Source organism: Delphinapterus leucas, chromosome 4 (assembly GCF_059928025.1).
Source record: "Delphinapterus leucas isolate spDelLeu-1000000601 "Yukka" chromosome 4, BTC_Dleu_Yukka2, whole genome shotgun sequence".
NCBI classification, from domain to species: Eukaryota; Metazoa; Chordata; class Mammalia; order Artiodactyla; family Monodontidae; genus Delphinapterus; species Delphinapterus leucas.
Genome location: NC_143132.1, coordinates 12,663,892 through 12,684,873, shown reverse-complemented (window position 1 = coordinate 12,684,873; position 20,982 = coordinate 12,663,892). Strand labels below are relative to the sequence as shown.

Sequence of the window (20,982 nt, the reverse complement as noted above, 5' to 3'; positions counted from 1 at the left end):
TGGTTAAGAATCCGCCTGCCAACACAGGGGACACAGGCTCAAGCCCTGGTCCGGGAAGATCCCACATGCCGCAGAGCAACTAAGCCCGTGCGCCACAACTACTGAGCCTGCGCTCTGGAGCCCGTGAGCCACAACTACTGAAGCCCGAGTGCCTAGAGCCCGTGCTCTGAAACAGGAGAAGCCACCGCAATGAGAAGCCCACGCACCGCAACGAAGAGCAGCCCCCGCTCGCCACAACTAGAGAAAGCCCGTGCGCAGCAACAAAGACCCAACGCAGCCAAAAATAAAGATACGGAGGACATGAAAATCAAATCTGAATTCTAACAGCAACTTGACTACAGGTTGATTGTGGGGCCTTGAACAAGCTATTTAACCTTGGGGGCCCCAGCTGGGAGGCTATCTCCTCATCTAAAAACAACCATGCTACCTCCAAAGAACCCTGTGGTCCCTAACGTTATCAACATTCTACGACTTTTCACTAATTACCAAAAAAAAAAAAAGGTCCTATGATAGACTGACTTGTGCTCACACTGCCTCGGCGCTGCCCTGCTGTGAGGAACAAAGTGGAGTGTTTCGTGTTCCATGCCCTGGGTGACACCTGCACGGGACCCACAGGCCGCTTGTCCTCTAGCTGGTGAGCTACACTGACGCTGACCCCCGAGCTCAGAGCGGCAGCTGCCACCACGGACGGGCCTCCGTGTCAGGTCCCTCTAAGCGCTCGCGTATGGATCCGTGACGCCCCCGAGCAGCCCCTTTGGTGGGAGCTGTGATTTGCTTTACCACAGCTTTATACCCCTACAGGCAAACAGGAACACGTAATCTCCCCCATCACACACACTCTTCTGTGCTGTGCACGTGTGACCCTGATCCGTCTCCCTCACACGTGTGGTGGACTGGTTACGCCTGCGGGATGAACGCCTCCAAGTGGCCTTGCTCAGCCTCAAACTTTCCACCTCACCCCAACCTGATCCTGTCAGTGGTACCTGGTTTCAAAATTTGCAAGGCTGCTTTGGCGATGAAGAGAGTCAAGGTGAAGGTGAGTCTCATGTTCTTAGTTCGGATCCCGTTCCGGACTACGTCCAACAGGTACAGTACCTTCAAACCAGGAAAAAGGGGCGGAAAAAAAAGAGAATTTGCAGAACGTCTGTGATCAGCCTTATCTTGTACAGCCTAAACCACGGCTTTGCAGAGTGGCCTGCTCCTCGCACCCCAGGGACCACCCAAGGTGACGCCTGTCCCCACCACCTCAGGGCGCAGCTTCTGAGGCTCTGTGTGTCCTGGGTGACAGCTGCCATCACCCCTGAGTTCAACAGAAATTAGAACTGCTCTGCCCACCACAACACAAGAAGACCACTTGTAAGGGGAGACCTGTCTCCATCTCCCGGGGCTGAGGACCCGAGACAGCCTCAGGCATCACCCGTCCTCCCCCAGCAGGGGACAGACTTTGTCCTGTATCAGTCTCCAGGCAACACCTCTGATCTCCTTAGGAAATCCTTCCACCAGGCCGGGCGGAGAGCCATCCCCGCAGCCCCGCTCACCTGGGGCTGCTCCCGGAAGCGTGCCCCCTCCAGCTGTGAGTAGTAGGCTGCCAGCACGGAGTAGGCCGCAGCTCGCATCAGGGGGTCGTAGCTGCTGAGGGCTGTGACAGTTAGGCCCAGAGCATTTGAATCCACAAATTTCCGACAATCCACCACAAATTCTGAGGGAAATAAAATACAGCATTAACTACACACACACACACACACACACACACACGCTATGATTCCGTGACGCTCGTGCAACACAGAGAATTCCATTTGCTCTCGCGTCTTACCACCATCAGCTACGTGTGCACGCTAGGTACAAGAAATGCAAGTCTTCCTCCTGCACTCCTTAACTTCTGCTGAAGCCGGGTAAAAGACTCTCTCCCCTTCCGTGGCAATAACCACATGCCTTCAGTTTCTAAGATGCTTGTAAATCCCAAGAATCCCAGGAATCTTTCCTTACTTCTCACAGATACCCAGTGAACCAGAGATCAGAGGTGACATTCGGACCCACCACTGAGATCCCAGCATGCGGAGGCCTGGGGGACACAACCGGAGGGTCAGCAGAGAAAGCCGGCTCTCGGGTCTACCGTGTTCAGCCCTCGGCCTCTGAGTTCCCACCTACAAACACGGCCAAGGAAAATACGTAAGGCGGCGATGCTGGGAGATACAGCCAAGGTGAACTGGTCTGAGCTGGACTATCGATTTTACGAAGGATTAACTTATATCCACTCTGCAACCCTAGTTCTTTCTTCAAACATGTGACAGAAATCTCACAGAAGAGCGGCTCACCAAGCCTGAACAAAAGCTACAGCCCAGAGCTGGCTGGCTGATATTCTCTCATCACCTGTGAGGCCCTGAAAAACTCACGTTACTCCAGGAGAGGATGTGATGGGAGAGAAGGTCGGATACATGAGGGGACCCACTTGATCACACCTGCAATTCAGGACACTTCAAATCCTCTTTAACAAAAACCCAGGCCTTTTTACAATATAAACATTGTCAAGAAAAACCTCAGAACAGGGATAGGTCACCTGGGGAGGGTGAGATGAATTGGGAGATTAGGTTTGACATAAGTACACTGTAAATCAACTATACTTCAATAAAACAAACAAAAGACCAAACAAACAAAAAAGAAAAATGCACTAGATGGGCTGATCAGATTAGACATCGAAGAAAAAAAGAACAGTGAACCTGAAGACAGCAACAGAATCTAACCAAACTGAAACACAGAGAGAAAGAAGAATTTTAAAAGCATGAGCATCACTGAGCTGTGGGGCAATTTCAAGCAGGCTAATGCATGTATAACTGGAGTCCCTAAAAATGAAGAAATAATGGCCAAAACTTTTCCAAATTTGACAAAACCACAGACCTACAGGCCCAAGAAGCTCAATGAACACCCCAAACACAGAAAACATAAAGAAAACTACACCCAGCCTTATCATAATCGAATTGCTTGAAACTGGTGATTAAAAAAATCTTAAAAGTGGTCACAAAACATAGAGCGGAACAAAGATAAGAACACTGTTTCTTGTTAGAAACAATGCAATCCAGAATCAAGGTGACAACATCTTTAAAGTACAATGAGAAAAAAACCTGTCAACCGAGAATTTCCTACCCCATGAAAATCTTTCAAAAGTTAAGACTAAAAGCTGAAAGAATTGATCACCAACAGCCTTGAACTATAAGAATTCTTAAAAGTATTTTGATGAGAAGGAAAATGATAGAAGATGGAAATCTGAATCTACACAAAGGAATGAAGAGAACAAGGGATGATAACTACGGGGTAAACAAAATATTTAAATCCCTTGAAAAGGTAAATGACAGTCTGAAGCAAAAACAACCACGTATTGTAGGCTTTTTAACATTTATCAACAGATGGAAAATGTATGATAATTATAGCGCAAAGCCAGGAGGGGAGAGATATATATTATTGTAAGGTGCTTCTACTATCCATGAAGTGGTATAATCTCACTTGAAAGTAAACCACAATAAATTGAAGATGTATACCATAAACCCTAAAGCAACCAACATGCACACAAAAACACACATACACACGTACATATGCTGACAAGCACACACACAAATTATAGCTAAAAGCCAAAAAAGAAGATAAAGTGGAATCAGATTGATAATCACATTAAATGTAAATGGTGTATACATTCCAATTAAAAGGCAGAGACGGTCAGACTGGATATAAAAACAAAACCCAAGTATACGCTGTCTACAAGAAACCACTTTTAACCTCAAGATGCAGATTTTAAGTAAAAGGATAGAGTGGTGATTATTTTGAAATGTAGAGAAATAGGTAATCACTATGTTACGCACCAGGAACTAACAGTGCTGTAGGTCAACTATACTTGAAAACAACAAACAAACCAACCCACAGGAAAAGAGATCAGATTTGTGGTCACCAGAGGCAGGAGGTAGGAGGAGGGAAAATGGATGAAGGCAGTCAAAAGGCACAAACTTCCAGTTATAAGATAAATAAGTACGAGGGATGCAATGTACAACATGGTAAATATAATTAACACTGCCGTATGTTATATATGAAAGTTGTTAAGAGAGGAAATGCTGAGTTCTCATCACAAGGAAAAAAATTTTTTATATTTCTTTAATTTTATATGTATATGAGATGACGGATGTTCACTAAACTTACTGTCGTAATCGCTGCATGATGTATGTTAAGTAAAGTCACTATGTTGTACATCTTAAACTTATACAGTGCTGTATGCCAATTATATCTCAATAAAACTGGAAGGAAAGAAAAAGTAAAAGGATGGAAAAAGAATAATTAGAAGACTCTTGGGCTCTAACAGCTTATGGACTAAATTTTCTCATTTCTAACAAGTGACTACTTTTGATGGGGGGGGAAAAATGCCAAATGCTTTACAAAGCATCAAACTGAGGGATAAAATTATATTGTTTTGGAAAAGATGAGATATGTTTAAGATACCTCCATACCTACATAACAAACAGACATAAGTGGAATAAATCTGGAAAAGAGAACACTCTAAACATTTAATATTACACTTACCAAAAATAGCTAGTACTCAGCAGGGATATTTTTAGTAATCACTGACACTCTCTAAGACAAAAGGATTTTCCACGTGTCCATGAGGAAAAGTCAACTTCATGTTCTGTGGTCATCTCTGTTATTCTCCGGAAGTCTTGGCTTTGTAACATGTATGGAAAAGAGCTTCCCTTGAGTGTTGAAAACATAATAGGCTATCAAAAAGCTGTTATAAATACCATTCTCTTTGTTTTAAGAACTTCATAAATAGAGATTCGGCCTTGTGATAGCAGATTTTCAAACCAAAATGGCTTAACCAGGACAATTATCAAGGATTAAAAGAAAAAGCACCCCACGTTTTATGGGCTTTGGTGGCAGTGCAGCTGTGCTGTCGGAGCATAAAGAGCTGTTCATCACGCCTCCTCCCACACCATCTCCTAGAGGCGGCCTGGCCAGGAAGGCTCGTCACAGGGAGCGGTCCATGGAGCCTGTGTCCAGTAGTCTGGTGAGAACCGCACGTGGGCCTCCCTGTTCTGTGAATTAGGAGCCAAAGAGTTCAGCCCGGTTCTCTTGAGGACAAGAATTTGCTGTGGAAAAAGCATTTGTCACTGCCATTGCTAACAGCCTTGGCTGGCCCTGCTTTTCAGCCAAGGACTCAAAGAAAAGAAGCAGTAAGGTTAAGAAAACAGGTTCCATTTTCAGCAAAGGCAGTGAGACGAGTTTCTCTGAAGGCTGGCCACCACGCATACAAACTAATCAGATTTGTGGTCACCAGAGGCAGGAGGTAGGAGGAGGTGACCCAGTTTAGGACTGTAGAATGTTTAGCAACACTTGGACCCAGGTGCCACTGCAGGAAGTAAAAACATGCTGTGGAGAACTTGTGCTACACACAGCATGGATGAATCTCACAAATATAATGTAGATAAATGAAGCTCATACAAAAGAATAGAAAGTGTTTAATGCCATTTACATAAAGTTCAAATACAGGACACTGGTCCCTACTGGGGAGGAAGGGGCCCTGGCCAGGAAGGGGCCCGAGGAGGAGCTGCCGATTATGTTCTGTTCCTATCTGGCCAGTGGTTTCACCAAAACTTGAGCCGCACATATATGATTTGCACTGGTGTCTATATATCACACTTCAATAAAAGTTTACTTAAAACATTGTTCATGTTTAGTTATCCACCAGGGCAACAGTAAATGGAATAGTAACTTTTTAAAAAATAGTAAAATGAAAAACAGATTCACTGACAATTCAACCATAGTAAACCTTTGGCCATTATACTGTTCACAGATTTCTGTTCTGTTCAACTTATCATTTTACTGCTAGGAATTTTCCTCTCCTGTTGAACTGGTATTACTTCCTTTTATCAGATGATGAAATTTGTTTAAAAATATTATGCTTCCATTTTTTTGTTGTTCTGGATTATAAGTAGCCCAGAGCAAAATTTAATGAACCTAGTTTTTCTTGGTTTGCTTATTTGTGTTGCATAACTATTTCCCTATCCACTTATATGCTTTTTAAAATTTTCTACGTCAACATGAATGATTTTGGTATAAGCAGTATTTTAAGCTACTGCAAGTCCTTTCTGGGTAGACATGCTCTGCAAATTTTTCTACCTATATTATACCAATAAAATGTAAAAGCGGCTGTATTTGGAGATTTCCCTAACTTGAAAGAGCATTTACTAGTTACCTCTCTTCACAAAAGGCCTTCCAGATCCTGTCCTTCCCCCTTACCCCCACTATCCAAGATTCTGGGAAAAACACAGTCCTGATTTTTACTATTTCTCTACTGTTTTCCAAGCCTTTGCCTTCTGTCTCCTAAAAGCTCTCCTGAAAGAGCAACAGACTAAATGATTTGTTATAATTCACTCAAGTTGCATCATATTTTTAGACTGTGGAAAATCTGTTTTCATGTTTGATGAGAAACAGACTTAGCCAGCACTGCCAAGACCTGGGGGGAATCAAAGAGCGTAGTAGATGTGCCTTACTTGGCTGCTGCTAATAGCCACCAGGGCAGTTAAGATATCTGCTGGCCATCATCACCATCTGACATGTGCATGCAATGAAATGCCCCTGCTCTCTTGCAAAGAAACTCTAGCTCAGCCACAGAACCCAGTGTTCATGGAGAGGCTAGTCTCTGAGAACACAGCCCTCTCATCTTTCTGTTAGGAACTAAGGGCAGTGGTAGAGGATCAGCAAATCCATAAGGAAGAGCATTTGAGTATAAAAAGACCATCAAGTTTAAAAGGGGAGAAAACAGGGCAATCAGTGAGGCATGGTTTCCTGGTGCACCTAATCTACACGGCCATTACAACCAGGAGGGAGAAGTGAGGGAGCCCCTCAGGCTTCACGCTGGCTGGTCCCCACTGGGCATTGGAGGGACCCTAATACAGAGGAAGGACGAGGCTCCCGCTTGGTGCCAGTGGAGGCCACGTGAGGAGCAGTAATGGCCACTCCTGCCCTCCCAGCCAGGAAGTGTCAGTGCAGGGGCGCCGGGACTCCCCAGCCTGGCAGTAACCAGGAGGAAGGGCGAGGAGGACAGATGGAGGACCGACAAGTGGGGACGGGATCGGAACACCCACAGGCGAAAAAATGAAGCTGGACCTAAACTTCACACCTTATACAAAAATTAACTCAAAATAGGCTACAGACTTAAATGTAAAACCTACAACTATAAAACTTTCAGAAATAAACATGGGAGAAATTCTTTAGGATGGAGCGATGGGCAAAGAGTTCTTAAGACTTGACACCAAAGCATGACCCATAAAAGGAAGAACTGATAAACTGGACTTCATCAAAATTGAAAACTGCTGCTCTTTGAAAAACTCTGTTAAGAAGGTGAAAAGATAAGCTACACAGTGGGAGAAAATATTTGCAAATCACATATCAAACAAAGGACTAATAGGTACAATATATAAATAACCCTCAAAGCTCAACAGTAAAAACAAACAAACAAACAAACAAAACCCATTAGAATAAAAGGGCAAAAGACATGAACTGATGCTTTACCAAAGAGGATTACAGATGGTACATAAGCCACAAGATGTTCATCATCATTAGCCATTAAGAAAACGCAAATTCAGGGCTTCCCTGGTGGCGCAGTGGTTGAGAGTCCGCCTGCCGGTGCGGGGGACACGGGTTCGTGCCCCGGTCCGGGAAGATCCCGCATGCCGCGAAGCGGCTGGGCCCGTGAGCCATGGCCGCTGAGCCTGTGCGTCCGGAGCCTGTGCTCCGCAACGGGAGAGGCCACAGCAGTGAGAGGCCCGCGTACCACAAAAAAAATACACACCAATCACCGACAAAATGCCCCAAACCAACAGACCTGACCAGCCTGGGAATCAGACGCTGGCCTTTACCAGCGTGTACTGATACACGTTTCTGTTCTTTCTATCTCTCCGAAGCATTCACCCACAAAGATTCCCACCCTCAGGGTAGTAGACACAAAATACAATTTCAAAAATATACTTAAACCAAGAAAAAGCCAACCTTAGCAGGCTCTCACTCATTGTCAAAGACAAAGTCTCTCATTTCTGCTGGTATGTGACCACTATTCAGTGAAAATTCAGAAAATGCTCTTGTCATTAAAATTAGGAAAACATCAAAGACAAAGGGACACTCCCAGATTTTAAAATTATAATTAAAAAAAAATCACTGTGTATTCAAAACATTAACTGTTACTTTGCTGAAAATCACTGGAATGGAAAGGTGAGAAGGCAGCTGCAGATCCTTCAAGAATTATTTTCAAGATTAAGGTCCTAATTTGGTAATTACGGTAATAATCATGCCCCCTCAACCCACCCGGAAGGCTGCAATTACCTGGCCTGGTCAATTCACTGAAGAGATGAAGGAGGAAACAGGGGTCATAAAGGTCACTGAGATCCATCGTGCCCCTGTCTTTAAATATCGGTTCCTGTGTGTCCTGAAATAGCCCGAGACAAACAGAAACGTGTGGTTCAACTGCGTAAGCGTAACACCATGTGAATGTTTACCCACTATTACCTAGAGTTCAAATTATTATGAATATCCAAGCCCATTAAAAAACGGTTCTATTAAAAAACAACAACAACAGTGCTTGTACATGAAATTATACCTTTGATATTTGCTTTTGTGGAAAGAAGTTGTAAGAGAAACAAGTATGGTCAGTGCTGATAAGTTTTGAAGCTGGGTGGTGGGTATATGGGTCCTGTCTCTGTACCTTTGCATATGGTTGGAATTTTACTTATAAAAAGTTAACAAATCACAAGAAAAGCAGTGCTTGTATTTTACAGCAGCTAAAACCTGACAGCTCCCCCCTGGGCCCCCTGCACCTCGGGGGGCAGCAGTCTCCGGTTCTGGGGGAAGTGGAGGACAGTCTTCATCATGCGGTCTGGATCCAGCAGGCGGAGGATGTCCCCGACGCTCGGCTGCTGCCACAGTGACTTGCCCAGGCTCTGGCACGTCTTCTGATGCTCCACGGCCGCTGGGCCCCAGGCTAGCAGCCTAGAGCCGGATGGGAGAGCAGACTGGTCACAGGGCCCCATCGGGAACAGGGGTGACAATGGTGATGATGGCACTGCAGGTAGCTTTGTCGAGCAGCTAGCACGCCAGGCACTGAGTACATGTCCTGTGTTGTATCATTTAATCCCCATCATAACTTAGGGGGAAGGTGGGAGTGACGGAGAGGTTGACAATGATGAGGGTGGTGTGACAGTGTCGGGGATGATGGAGGCCAACACTTACAGAGAGTTTATGATGTGCCAGGCACTATTGTAAACCTTTCAGGTGTATTCATTTCACTTAATCTGCACGGCTATCCCGTAAGGTACGTACTAGTGTCATCCTTATTTTGCAAATGCGGGAAGAGAGACACAGAGAGGATCTGGAACGCTGCTCAGCTGGTCCCCTGCCCAGCTGGTAAGTGGCAGAACAGGAATTCAAATTTGGGGAGTCTGGCTCCAGAGTGTGTGCTGGGCACAGCGGCAGAACCCTGGCAGCTCAATGATGCCCTACTGATACAAACCTTTCCTCGTTGCCACGGGGCCGTGAGCAGACCAGGTCCAGTGCACAGCCTTGGCGCCGTCCCCAGCTCTACCTTTCGCACCACCAGTCCCCATGGCAGCCGCCCACAGAGGTCACCTTGCCTTCCTCCTGGAAAGCGACTGAACCCGTCCGCGCCCAGGGCACCCTTGTGTGACTTCCATTAACCGGAGAGGGGGTTCTGAGGCTGCGGGGGTTGGGTAGGACGGCTCGCTCTTCACTGTGAGGGAGACTGCTTCTGTTTTCTCTCCTCTCCCTCGTGTACACAGGGGCTGTTTATTCCAGAAAGAATACAACTGACACAGCACCACCTCCAAGGCAGTAAGTGGGTGAGGCCACGAGGGGAAGGGAGAGACAATGTTTATTCATGACCTGGACTCTTTTAAGAGGCAGAAAATGGTTCTCTTTACTGTTTTTTTTTTGGGGGGGGCGGGGGGCTTCTAGGCTAATACATCTTTAATCTTTAAAAAAAAAAAAAGAATTCTACAAGGGAAATATATTTTTCCCTTCCCTGCAGAGTTCTCCTGAACTATTTTTCTTGGCCCAGTAAGCTTACTTCCTGTCTCAGCACACAAAGCTCTTCTTATGTACTGGGTAGATGCTGGGGTGCTGGTCCCAAATTAAGGAGAAAAGAAACTAGGGCAGCAAAGAGAATCTCAGATGCTGTCTATGAATAGCTTAACCCCGGCCCTTGCAGAGCTCAGGCAGGGCCCAAAGGGAGAGGCATCAGCCCAGCCCCTCAGGGCCCAAAGCCATGCTGGCCAAGGAGCAAGCGGCCCCTGGGAACCCAGGAGAGACAGACCGACACAGAGACAGACAGACAGGAAAGAGACAAATCCAGGGACAGACACCGCGCGCGCGTGCACACACACGCACGCACGCACAGACAAGGAAGAGGGCGGAATTAACATCCAGCCAGCGCTCCTCAGTCTTTTCCCAGATCCCCACCTAAGTCACTCCCACCTAAAGGAAGGCACCAAGAGAAAGGTTTTCAGAAGAATCAACTAAATGACCCCCAGGTCAGAAGTGAGTCCGAGGGCAGGTCTGTGACAGACACACACTGTCAACCAGTGAGGTGGCCCAGCCCAGACAGGCCTGGCCATCGGGGACCATCCTCACAGTGAGAGGTCAGAGCAGCCCACGCTGGCAATGGTGTGTGAGCCGAGGGGTCCACCCAGCCCCCCTTTTCCCTGGGGGAGCTCACTGGGTGGGGCCTTCAAGACCTGCCGTTCTCACCTCCAGGCCCAGCGCTCACCTGAAGTTGACCAGGCTATGGTTGTTCTGTTCGTAGGCCCGCAGGAGAAGTAAGATCTTCTGGTCTAAAGTCAGTTGAGGGTCAGTTTAGAAAGCTTCCTGGTGACCCCCGAGACCTCATATGCTCTGATCACACCGCCCGGTCCCCGCACCCTCACCCAGGACGCTGAGAGAGGCTCCGTAGGCCCCGAGGAGCACCGCGAAGTGGCTGCTCTCGCAGACAGAGGGGCACAACCTCACTGCCACCGACATTAGGTCCACCAGCGCTTCTGGAAGAAAAGAACACTGACATGCCCGGCAATACAGGGGGATGGGCACATGCAGAGTAAAAGTGGAGAAGGAAGCACTGCAGCAAACACAAATGCTTGAGATATCCTTCTCTAGACAACACTGGTCTGAGGACTGTACCTGGTCCCTTCCCTGCTTTTTCCTTTTTTAAAATAAACACAACTTTGACGAGGCTGCCATCAGCCTCTCCAAGCCCCCTCCCAAACTTTAAGGCAACAAAGATTTTTAAACCTAAGCATTTCTCTCCATGATTATGTTACCAAAATCTCTAATATTTCTACTCCTGCCTGAAAGCGGGGAGGCTTTCTACTTTTTCTACTGCCTGTACCAGGAACTTGGGTAAGGGTTCTCTCCAGTTTAGCAGTTTATTACAGACCAGCTCTGCAGTGATTCCTAACAGTTTGGGGATGCCAATTTTGTCTCTAAACACGGTATGGCTTCGGGAGGGCAGGACCCCTCAGACCTCTGCCATCTCCCACAGTCTTCGCCATGCTAACGTAAATGCTCACCGAACCGACTAGGGAAGAAGCCTGGGCCGTACGAGTCCCTAGCAGGGACCCACCAACAGGGACCTTCGAACCCTTCGCCCTTGATAAAAGTTTCAATCACCCCATTAAGACATTTAACGCAACTAAACAATTTCTCCCAGGTGAGAAACCCCCCCTCCTAACTCCCCCTAACTCCCAGGTTTTAACGCTCGCCCACGATACAGCAGAAAACCTTAAATCTGGCTTCTGCAGGCCAGAATAGGCTCTGAAGAGAGGTCTGTGTTTGCTGTGTGACCCCAAGTCAGAGGAAACATTTCTTGAGCTTGGATTTGACAGACATGAAATATTCGGATACCGTTTGGGTAATGCTTCCTTAGCTCTGAGAACACATGAAATCCAGGAATAAGCTCCGTGTCTGAAGTGGGAGGTGGGGTAAAGAATCACCTCTGATGGGACTGCCTGGGGTTTCCTCCTCTCCAGCCGTCAGCAAAGTGGGCAGGAACAGGGAGTGCTGGGTGAGCATCACGTGGACCACCGAGAGCTGAGTGAGCCGCGAGCGTGCGGCGCTTTCCGGAAGATACAGGAGCTGGACGGCAGCACGAAGGGCCTTTAAAAATGCATGGTCCTGATACCGAAATCTGGGAGGCAAGAATCAAAGGGAAAACTAGCTTCATAAACAATAGAAAACCTTTTTTCTCGACATTTTATCAAGGAAAACTTCCAACATGCCACACAGGTGAGAATCCTAGAGCTCACAGTCGCACACCCATCACCCAAACTACCCATGCTGCTGCAGCACACCTGCAGCATCACATACCTAGTCGCCTAGCCATCACAGGGAGCACTTCTGACCTGGCCTACCTGCCAGGTCAGCTTCCCTCCTTCCTTCCTTTCAGCTACTCAAAACGCCCCTCTAACACCCCAGAAGCCTTCTCATCTTAAATCCCTTTAGAACCCACTAAAGAAATGAAAGCATCATGCTCCGGAGAAAAAAGTTTTTAGTCATATGTGAATATTGTTAAGAATCACTTAGCACACAGGGAACATTCTAGAAACGCAAATTAACCAAAGACTCAAAGAATGTCGTCATGTCACGAAGGTGACCCTCGGCTGCCATTTCCCTCTGGCTCACCTTCACTTATTTCTCTCTCTTGGGTGTTTTTCTCTGTTTCAAACTGATGAATAATCAGGGCGATGAAAATTACAGGTGCAATGAAATACCGTTCCATGACTACCTGACTGCCGAAAAGAAAGAGTCTGACCACATCAACTGCTGGTGAGGAAGCGAGGACACAACGAACTTCCACACCATGTTACGTCAGCTTGGAGAACAAATCCAAAAATCTAGTAAAACTGGAGTTGTGCCCACATTAAGAGCCAGCAAGTGACCCCTCCCCCAGAAAATCTGGCACCTGGGCACAAAGAGACATGCAATGTTCACTGCAGGGTTGGGAGGGAGGAAGGAAGGAAAGAAGGGAGGTCCTGTCCACCAGTAGGACACTGGCTACATGAACTGGGGATCTCCATGTATCAAGATGGGTAACTCAAAAACTTCTGAGTGCAAAAGAGGGACAATAAAGTGATACATCTGTATACAGTGTCAAACTCAATAAACACTGTGGTTTATTGTTTAGAGACACACTGACATGCAACCAAAGTGTTAAACGCACAGGGCCATGACAAAACTCAACCTCAGAAGAGTGACACTTTGGGGCAAGGGAAGGAAAGGACGCAATTAGGGCAAATAGAGAAAACTGTCAGCATTTATTAAATCTGGGTGCTCCTGTATTGTTCTCTGCACATTTCTGGCTTTTAAAAAATATTTCAGTAAAAAAAATTTATTTATTATTATTATTTTTGGCCGTGCTGCGTGGCTTGTGGGATCTTAGTTCCCTGACCAGGGATCAAACCCGGGTCCTTGGCAGTGGGAGCGCAGAGTCCTAACCACTGGACCACCAGGGAATTCCCAAAAAATATTTCATTTTTTAAAGGCTGCTTCTCTCATCGCTGTTAGAAGTACACACATGTCAACGGGCAAATCATTTTCCCTCCCCAACACTGCTGTCTCGTCTCGTCTGCCCAAAATGGGAGCAGCAACTGCTCCTCCACGTTCTTTACGCTAATAACAAGCTACACCACTGGCCCCGCACCAGCAAAGACACTCACCGCCTTACTGAACAGCACCAAGAAAATAAATTCAACTTACTTGAGTCCAGTCTTCACAAATTTCTGCCAATCACCAGGATCAACTTCATTAAGTGAATTCTAGGAATAAAGAAAGCAAGAAATATATATGGAATATCCGAATTAATTTAAAATAGAGGACACAGAATTTAAATTACAGCCCTACAGTAAATATGGAATATAGTTATCCAAGCAATTCGCAAAAGCTTGTAGTTGCTTCTTACTTTGATTTTTTTTAATTGTTTTGTTATTTCCACTAGTAGCTCTGTCTTAGCATACCTATGATCACCAAATGACCAAAAGAAAATTCCCAAGTAGTTGTGTAACTTTCCCCTTTGTCCACCATTCTGAAGAGCACTGACTGATCTGCAACACACAGAGGTGCAGCCACATGTGACTGTTTAAACACACGAGAGAACATCTACCCAGGGCAAGACCACTGCGCCCTAACAGGGCCAATGTAGGTCCACAGTCCCTGACGTGGAGAAAAATCTCCAAACGTGGTGCATTATGTTACATCGGAAGAGTGGCTGCTCTGGGGGGAAGGGGACCAACTGGGAGAAAGCACAAGAGAGCTTTCTGGAATGATGAAAATCTTGGATAGCAGTGTGGGCACAGGGGTACGTGTATCTGTCAGCACTAAACTACACACTTAAGACCTCATATTCCACGAGATGAAAACCACACCTCAATTACAAGGAAAGGGCTGATGGAGATGCTGACGGTGAGGAAGCTGTGCATGTGTGGGAGAAGGGGGCATGTGGAAACTCTGAGTTTCCGCCCAACTTTGCTGTGAACCTAAAACTGCTCTAAAAAGTTAAGTCTGTTAAAAAGGGGTGGGGGAAGCAAGAGCAAGAGAGAGAGAGAAAGAAAACAGCCAAGTGGGGTAAGGAGGGAGGCCTGTCCCAAGAACACAAATCCCTAGAAGAGCAGAGCCCAGCACTCCCGGCTCCATAGCTCGACTCCCTTACATCCCAGGAATGCTTCTCCTCCTCTTTCCTAGCTCTACTGGGTCAGGTTCCTACATGCCTTAAGTTCACAATCCTGTAACACAACACATTAAGTTCTTCAGGAAGCTAATGATCTCTGTGCAAAAATGTAACATTAAAAACAAAAGAAAATAAAGGCCCCAAAACAGCTAAATATTTCCAAATTTTATGAAAGCTCTAAACTCACAGAGCCAGGAAGCTCGTTGAACCCAAAGCACAGAAAACCTGAAGAAACGACGCTCAGGCATATCGCAATCATGTTGTTTAAGCAATGTAAAGAAAAAAATCCTCAAAGCAGCTGGAGAAAAAAGGCATCATGTAAAGAGAAATACAGATAACAATGAGAGATTTCTTATCAGAACCAATGCACACCAGAAGACAGTAAAGCAACATCTTTGAAATGCCTGAAAAAAATTAAAACTGTTAGCCTGGAATTTTGTACCCAGTGAAACTCTTCCTAACTCAACCTGAGGCCAGTATTACCTGATCCTAAAGCCAGACAAGGACACTGCAAGAAAATACAATTATAAGCTAATACCCCTCATGCACACAGATACAAAATTTCTTGGTAAAATGTCAGCAAATCAAATCCAACACTATATAAAAATGAGAACATATCATGACCAAGTAGGTTTATTCTAGGAATGCAAGGCTGGTTTAACGTTCAAAAATCAGTTAATATAATTCACCCCATTAACAGTCAAAACAAAAAACAATACCATATAACCATCTCAGGAGATGCAACCAAAAAGCATTCTGACAAATTCCTGCAACCATTCCTGATAAAAGATGGCTCATTATTTCAAAGTTTGCCCTCCACCTGCCCGTCGCCTCCTAGACATGGCTCCTCTCATCCCCCACCAGGTCGAATTCACACCACCTGGCTTGAATGTATCTGCAAACCTGGGTTTGTCTATCTCACTCTTTCCCTTAAAAATTTAACCAGGGGCTCTAATAAGAGACACCTACCAACAGTTCGTTTAATCTTAGCAGCATCTGCTTCTCTCGATCCTGGGTACCATCATCTCGCTGGCCGCCGCTAAAGGATGCGATCAGCCACTGTACACAGGCCTCCAGCAGAGTCTTTTTCCAAGCACGCAGCTCTTCTGCCGACCCTTCCAGGACAGCCAAGACAGAGTCAGCCACGACCCAACTGCAGCAGAAGACAAAACCCAGAGTTACAGGCATGGCCCAAATCCCTCTAGCTTTAAGTATATATAATCCAACATCACAATGGGCCATATGAGGCAGATGCCCTGAGCCCTGGTCCCTACACTAACTACCCAAGCACAGAGATCACAGGCTTCCCCTGCCCCTTACGCAAACTTCAAAGACGTACCAGAACTTTTACGACTAGGGGAAACACTATTAGCACACCAGGAAAAGGATATATTGTCCAGACTTTGTCTAAATCAGGCCATCTCAGCCTCAGCACTACTGGCATTGTGGGCCAGAGAATCCTCTCTTTGGGGGGAGGGGAGGGGGCCTGTCCTATGCATTACAGCATATTTAGCAGCACCCTTGGCCTCCACCCTCTAGCAGCCAGAAGCAACAAGCCCCCCATACCCCTATCGTGACAGTAAAAGGTGTCAGGCATTGCCAAATGTTCCCTGGAGCGGGCAAAATCACCCCTGGTTGATAGCCACGGCTCTAAGGGAATCAGAACCGCCCACTTATGGAGATGAACTTGCTCCAGCCAGGATGAAGTAGAGTTCTCGGAGGAACTGCGTTCTCCCCAACTGCACAACAGCAATGCAGCGATTTCCACTGCTTTATAACCACTACAGCGAAAAGGGAAGCCGAGACAGGGAGAGCCATTAAACAATCTGAGCCTTCACACCTCTTGTGACTGCCTGGAGTCTGAAGCAAGCGGGGCAATCGGTCCATGAGGACACGGAGGTCCTTGGCTCTTGCAAATGGGACCAGCTGGGCCAGGATCTCCTGATGCAGCCCAGACTCTAGGGGCCCGTCAGCACTGAGAAGCCTGGTCTGCAGCGGCCTCCACAGGGCCTTCCTCAGGACAGGCATGACAGCAGAGGGTACTGGGGCAGAGACAAGCAGGGGAGAGAGGTGAGCACCGTGGAGCACGACAACCGGCTCACAAGGGCTGGTGGCTCTGTTTCAGGAAACCTGTGACCTGGGTGATGTCACACTGGTAGCACGAGACTGACCACGGCAGGAGCTGTGACGCCACGGAAATCGGCAAATGCTACAAATCAGTCTCCCCCAAGAGCCAGTGGCTAAAACATTTACCAGCACGCCACCGGTCACCTCTCATCACTCAACCCTAACAGTCCCGCAGGCCCTGGGCATAGCCCCGGCTCGAGGGTCATGACGAGACGGTGAGCACCCAGGTCCTGAACTCACTTGGGAACGAGAAGAGCGTTGAGAACCACTGGCCGGAAGACGCCCTCCTGCAGGGGCGCTCTTATTTTTTAAAAACATCTGTTATTGATGATATGAAGCTATGCAGCACAGAGGCAAAGCAGTGAGTGAAAAATCATTCGTACACACGATAAAAATGAATTAAATTGAATTGGAGGTGATCAGGAAGTGCCTTGGACCTGAAACCCAATGGGTGGAGAGAGAAGAGAGCGCAGGGCCCAGCCGAGTGCCTCGGCTCAGCACGGACTCACCAACGCTCCCAACGGTGGGGAGAGGGGGACGGGGCAAAGGACCATCACCCACGCCACTCTCTCAACCTAATAAGACCCAGCCGGGGCCGCTCCTTCCTTGGCCCCCAATGGCCATAGCTACCGCCCACCACTGGCCCCAGCTTCCCGTGGGTAACTCGGGGTCGATGGGAGCTCCATCCTCAGACCTGGGTCAGACATCTGAGGAGAAACAGAACTAAACGATACCTCCAGAATGTGAAGTCCCAGGGCTTAAGGGTGGACACACAGTTCTCAGCCCTCCTGGCTGCCCAAACCCACCCTTCCTGTACCTGCTGCGGGGCGCGTGAAGTGTTCCCGGGTCCTGCACTGGAGGTACATGCGGATGACAGGGAGGAAGTCGTCCAGGGCCTCCTGCAGGCAGAGCCCCAGGCTGGCCCGCCTGCACCACCGCTCAAAGCGCAGCAGGTGGGGACAGCTGTGCTGCAGGAGCAAGGCCGCGGTGCCCAGGGCCACCGGCGTCCGCCGGGCCAGGCAGTAGTCGAGCAGAGTGACCCCGACTGCGGGGGCCAGAGCCGGCTCTCTCTGCAGAGCCTGGAGGAGCACGGCGTCCAGCTCGTCCACGGCCAGCGCGGGCAGCAAAGCCCCCAGGCCTCTCACGTACTCAGAGGCCTGGAGGAGCTCACCGCTCTGCAGCTGCTCCTGGGGGCGGCTGGTCAGCAGCTGGACCAGGGTCTCCCCGAGAGTGTTCAGGTGTCTCTCCTTCTGGCGGGACTTAGTGGGTCGTTGGGCCACCAGGTGGGCCTCGGGCAGGCTCAGCAGGGCCAGGGTGACCTCCCGGAGCTGGGTGCCCTCCATGTACGGGTGCAGCCCCTGCAGGGCTTCAAGCTGAGGAAGGGTCTTCGGCATCGGCGTGGCTGCGCGGGCCCTCTGGTTCCGCAGCTCTTTCAGGACGCTCTGGGTGATGGCCTCTGAGTACCTGGCCAGGAGCCCCAGCTGACCAAGGCTCTGGAGGACGGGGGCACTCGCCACCAGCAGCGGAAGGACCCCCGCGCTGAGGTGGGCCGCCAGGAGCTTCGCGAGGACGGGACTGAGGGTGTGCGGGGGGAGCGCCTGCTGCTCCAGGGCCAGGTACCAGCCCTCCAGCGTGGGATGCTTGAGGATGGCCACGAGCACCTCCTCCAGCGTCTGAAACACAGTGACAGGGCACAGACCTCACCCACGGCCCTGCCAGCGGCTGCCACTGAGGAGGACGGAGAGCAGAAAGCAGCTTTGCTAAGCCACTCCACCCTCAAGCCCAAGTCCCAGGGCCCCTCTCAGGGGTGCCCGCAGCACCCCAACCCAAGCCCAAAGCTCTTACCCCATCATAACACACCTCCTCCCCTGTACAACGACGGGGCCTGGACTGTGACTCGGTCAGTGACCCCCAGACCAGCAGGAAGCGGATGAATGCAGCCTGAATGAATTTACCGTGCAGTAAAACTGCTCTCCACAGTCACTCAGGCAGGGCCGGGCCACGGAGAAATGCCAAGATGGGATGACGATCAATTGTCTCCTGGTTTCTCCCTAGCAGCCCTGCCCTCCTAAATAAATCTGGTTGAGGGACGTGGGTACCACCCGACCACCAGGGCAGGGCTACCCTGGCTTCGGAGAGGCTCTGTGGCTGGGGAAGATGGGTAGGGGTTAAACGATCCAGAACTGAAGGTGAAACTGCGTCCACTTCCAGAAGGAGGCTGGGCCTCGAGTGACCCGCTGAGGAACTAGCTCTGACCCCAAGACTAGTGTAAACCACTGAGCCGAGGGCAGCTGAGTGCACTTTGCTGGATTAGATGATGCCTTGACGCAGCCTCGCTGAACACGATTCCTAGTCAATGAAGTCACCCAGTCCCCGGGGACAGAAATAAATTTTTTTCCTTATTTACTCTTCAGGAAGGAAAGAGGAGCCTACCACACTTTCCAACTGAGCTTTCCCAAACAGAAAGAAAAACAGAAAAGCACACATCAGGAGTGCTTTGCCCAACGACTGGCTAACAGGTGGTCTTGCACCAACAAATGCCGCCCCAAGAAAGCCCGCTTGGAGATCAAAGGAAGGGAGCCATGCGTTCGACTGTGAACTGAGGAACACGCCTGCACCCAAACCCAGTACAACAGGTCAAATGGCAAATGGTGAGAAAGATTCGTCCTGGCCCCAGTTCAAAAGCTGACTCACGAGACTGCCAGCAGGAGAGGAAGGCTCACTCTTCCCCAGGCAGTGTGGTCGCTGTGTGTGTTCACGAGGAAGGGCCCCACCCACTGCCCAGCCTTCGCTCAACACAGGTTGCAACCCTTTAAGAGGAAAATACGCAGTCCGAGTTCTCAGGACGCTCACGGCACAGTGGGAGGGAAAGTGCTCGCAGCAGGGCAAGTGTGAGCAGAGAAGTGACTGGAAAGATGAACGCCCCAAGTAAACCGTGCTTCTCTCGGGGTGGGCGGGGGATGGTGCTTAGGGCCTCCTTTGGAGTTCTCTGCATCTCCCTACTTCCCTGCAATGAACACGTACTTGCTTTTAACCAGAATGGAGGGAAAGCCAGTGGCTGTGACCTCACAGGAAAAGGCGAACCAGAAGGAGACCCAGGGAGGGAGGGCGGCGGTACCTTGTCATCGGCCAACTCCAGCGAGGCCATGGACTCCACGTCCAAAAAGAGGTCAGACTCAGCCTGGGCGGCCTGGCGCTTCTGCTGGTTCTGGGCGTCCAGCTGCTGACAGTGGATGACCAGGCACCTGAGGAGGTCCAGGAGGAACTGCAGCAGGGGAGGCCCCGTCCTCCTGCCCAGCTGTGAGGACCAGACACACACGACCCTCAGGCCCAGGAAGGGCTGACAGTCACCAGAACACTGACTGCCGCCTCCCCCCAGGGCCAGAGGGGGAGAGTTGCCAGAAACAAGAATCAAGGAGGGAAGCAGGCTTAAATGGAAACTCGCGGTAAACTGCGAACAACCTCAAAGTCATTTCTTTTTCTTTTTTTCTTATAAAAGTTTCTAAAATTTATTTATTTATTTTTGGCTGCGTTCGGCCTTCATTGCTGCGCATGGGCTTTCTCTAGTTGCGGCGAGCGAGGGCTACTCTTTGTTGCAGTGCGCGGGCTTCTCATTGCACTGGCTTCTCTTGTTGCGGAGCACGGGCTCTAGGCGCATGGGCTCAGTAGTTGTGGCACATGGGTTCAGTAGGTGTGGCACGTGGGCTCAGTAGTTGTGGCTCGCAGGCTCTAGAGCGCAGGCTCAGTAGTTGTGGCGCACGGGCTTAGTTGCTCTGCGGCACGTGGGATCTTCCCGGACCAGGGCTCAAACCCGTGTCCCCTGCACTGGCAGGTGGATTCTTAACCACTGCGCCACCAGGGAAGCCCTCAAAGTCACTTCTTAACAAGACATGTCCTCCTAAATCTTGACGAAGCACACAGATTTATTTTGACCAAGATAAGGGGGAAAAGCCCACCTCAGAACCTAAACTAAGGGACTTCCCTGGTGGTCCAGTGGCTAAGACTCTGCACTCCCAATGCAGGGGTGCCGGGTACAATCCCTGGTCAGGGAACTAGATCCCACATGCCGCACCTAAGAGTTCATCTCCCGCAAGTAA

General features: G+C 48.9%; 1 protein-coding gene across 8 annotated transcripts in view; it reads right to left on the bottom strand.

Annotated features, from left to right (window-relative positions):
- The window catches only part of URB1 (URB1 ribosome biogenesis factor), a 65,744-nt gene that overhangs the window by 9,442 nt on the left and 35,320 nt on the right, over window positions 1-20,982 (bottom strand). For all 8 annotated transcript variants that reach the window (XR_016392961.1, XR_016392962.1, XM_022552821.3 and 5 more), the window contains 12 exons: window positions 20,004-20,183; window positions 17,703-18,558; window positions 16,599-16,800; window positions 15,728-15,911; window positions 13,792-13,850; window positions 12,030-12,223; window positions 10,968-11,078; window positions 10,811-10,874; window positions 8,847-9,018; window positions 8,356-8,458; window positions 1,539-1,699; window positions 984-1,095 (listed from right to left, as the gene is read on the bottom strand). Coding sequence is in view for 6 of the 8 variants with exons in the window: in XM_022552821.3 (XP_022408529.2) it covers window positions 984-1,095; window positions 1,539-1,699; window positions 8,356-8,458; window positions 8,847-9,018; window positions 10,811-10,874; window positions 10,968-11,078; window positions 12,030-12,223; window positions 13,792-13,850; window positions 15,728-15,911; window positions 16,599-16,800; window positions 17,703-18,558; window positions 20,004-20,183 (2,398 nt within the window). In the remaining 2 variants the exon portion in view is untranslated. The remainder of the gene's footprint in view (window positions 1-983; window positions 1,096-1,538; window positions 1,700-8,355; window positions 8,459-8,846; window positions 9,019-10,810; window positions 10,875-10,967; window positions 11,079-12,029; window positions 12,224-13,791; window positions 13,851-15,727; window positions 15,912-16,598; window positions 16,801-17,702; window positions 18,559-20,003; window positions 20,184-20,982) is intronic.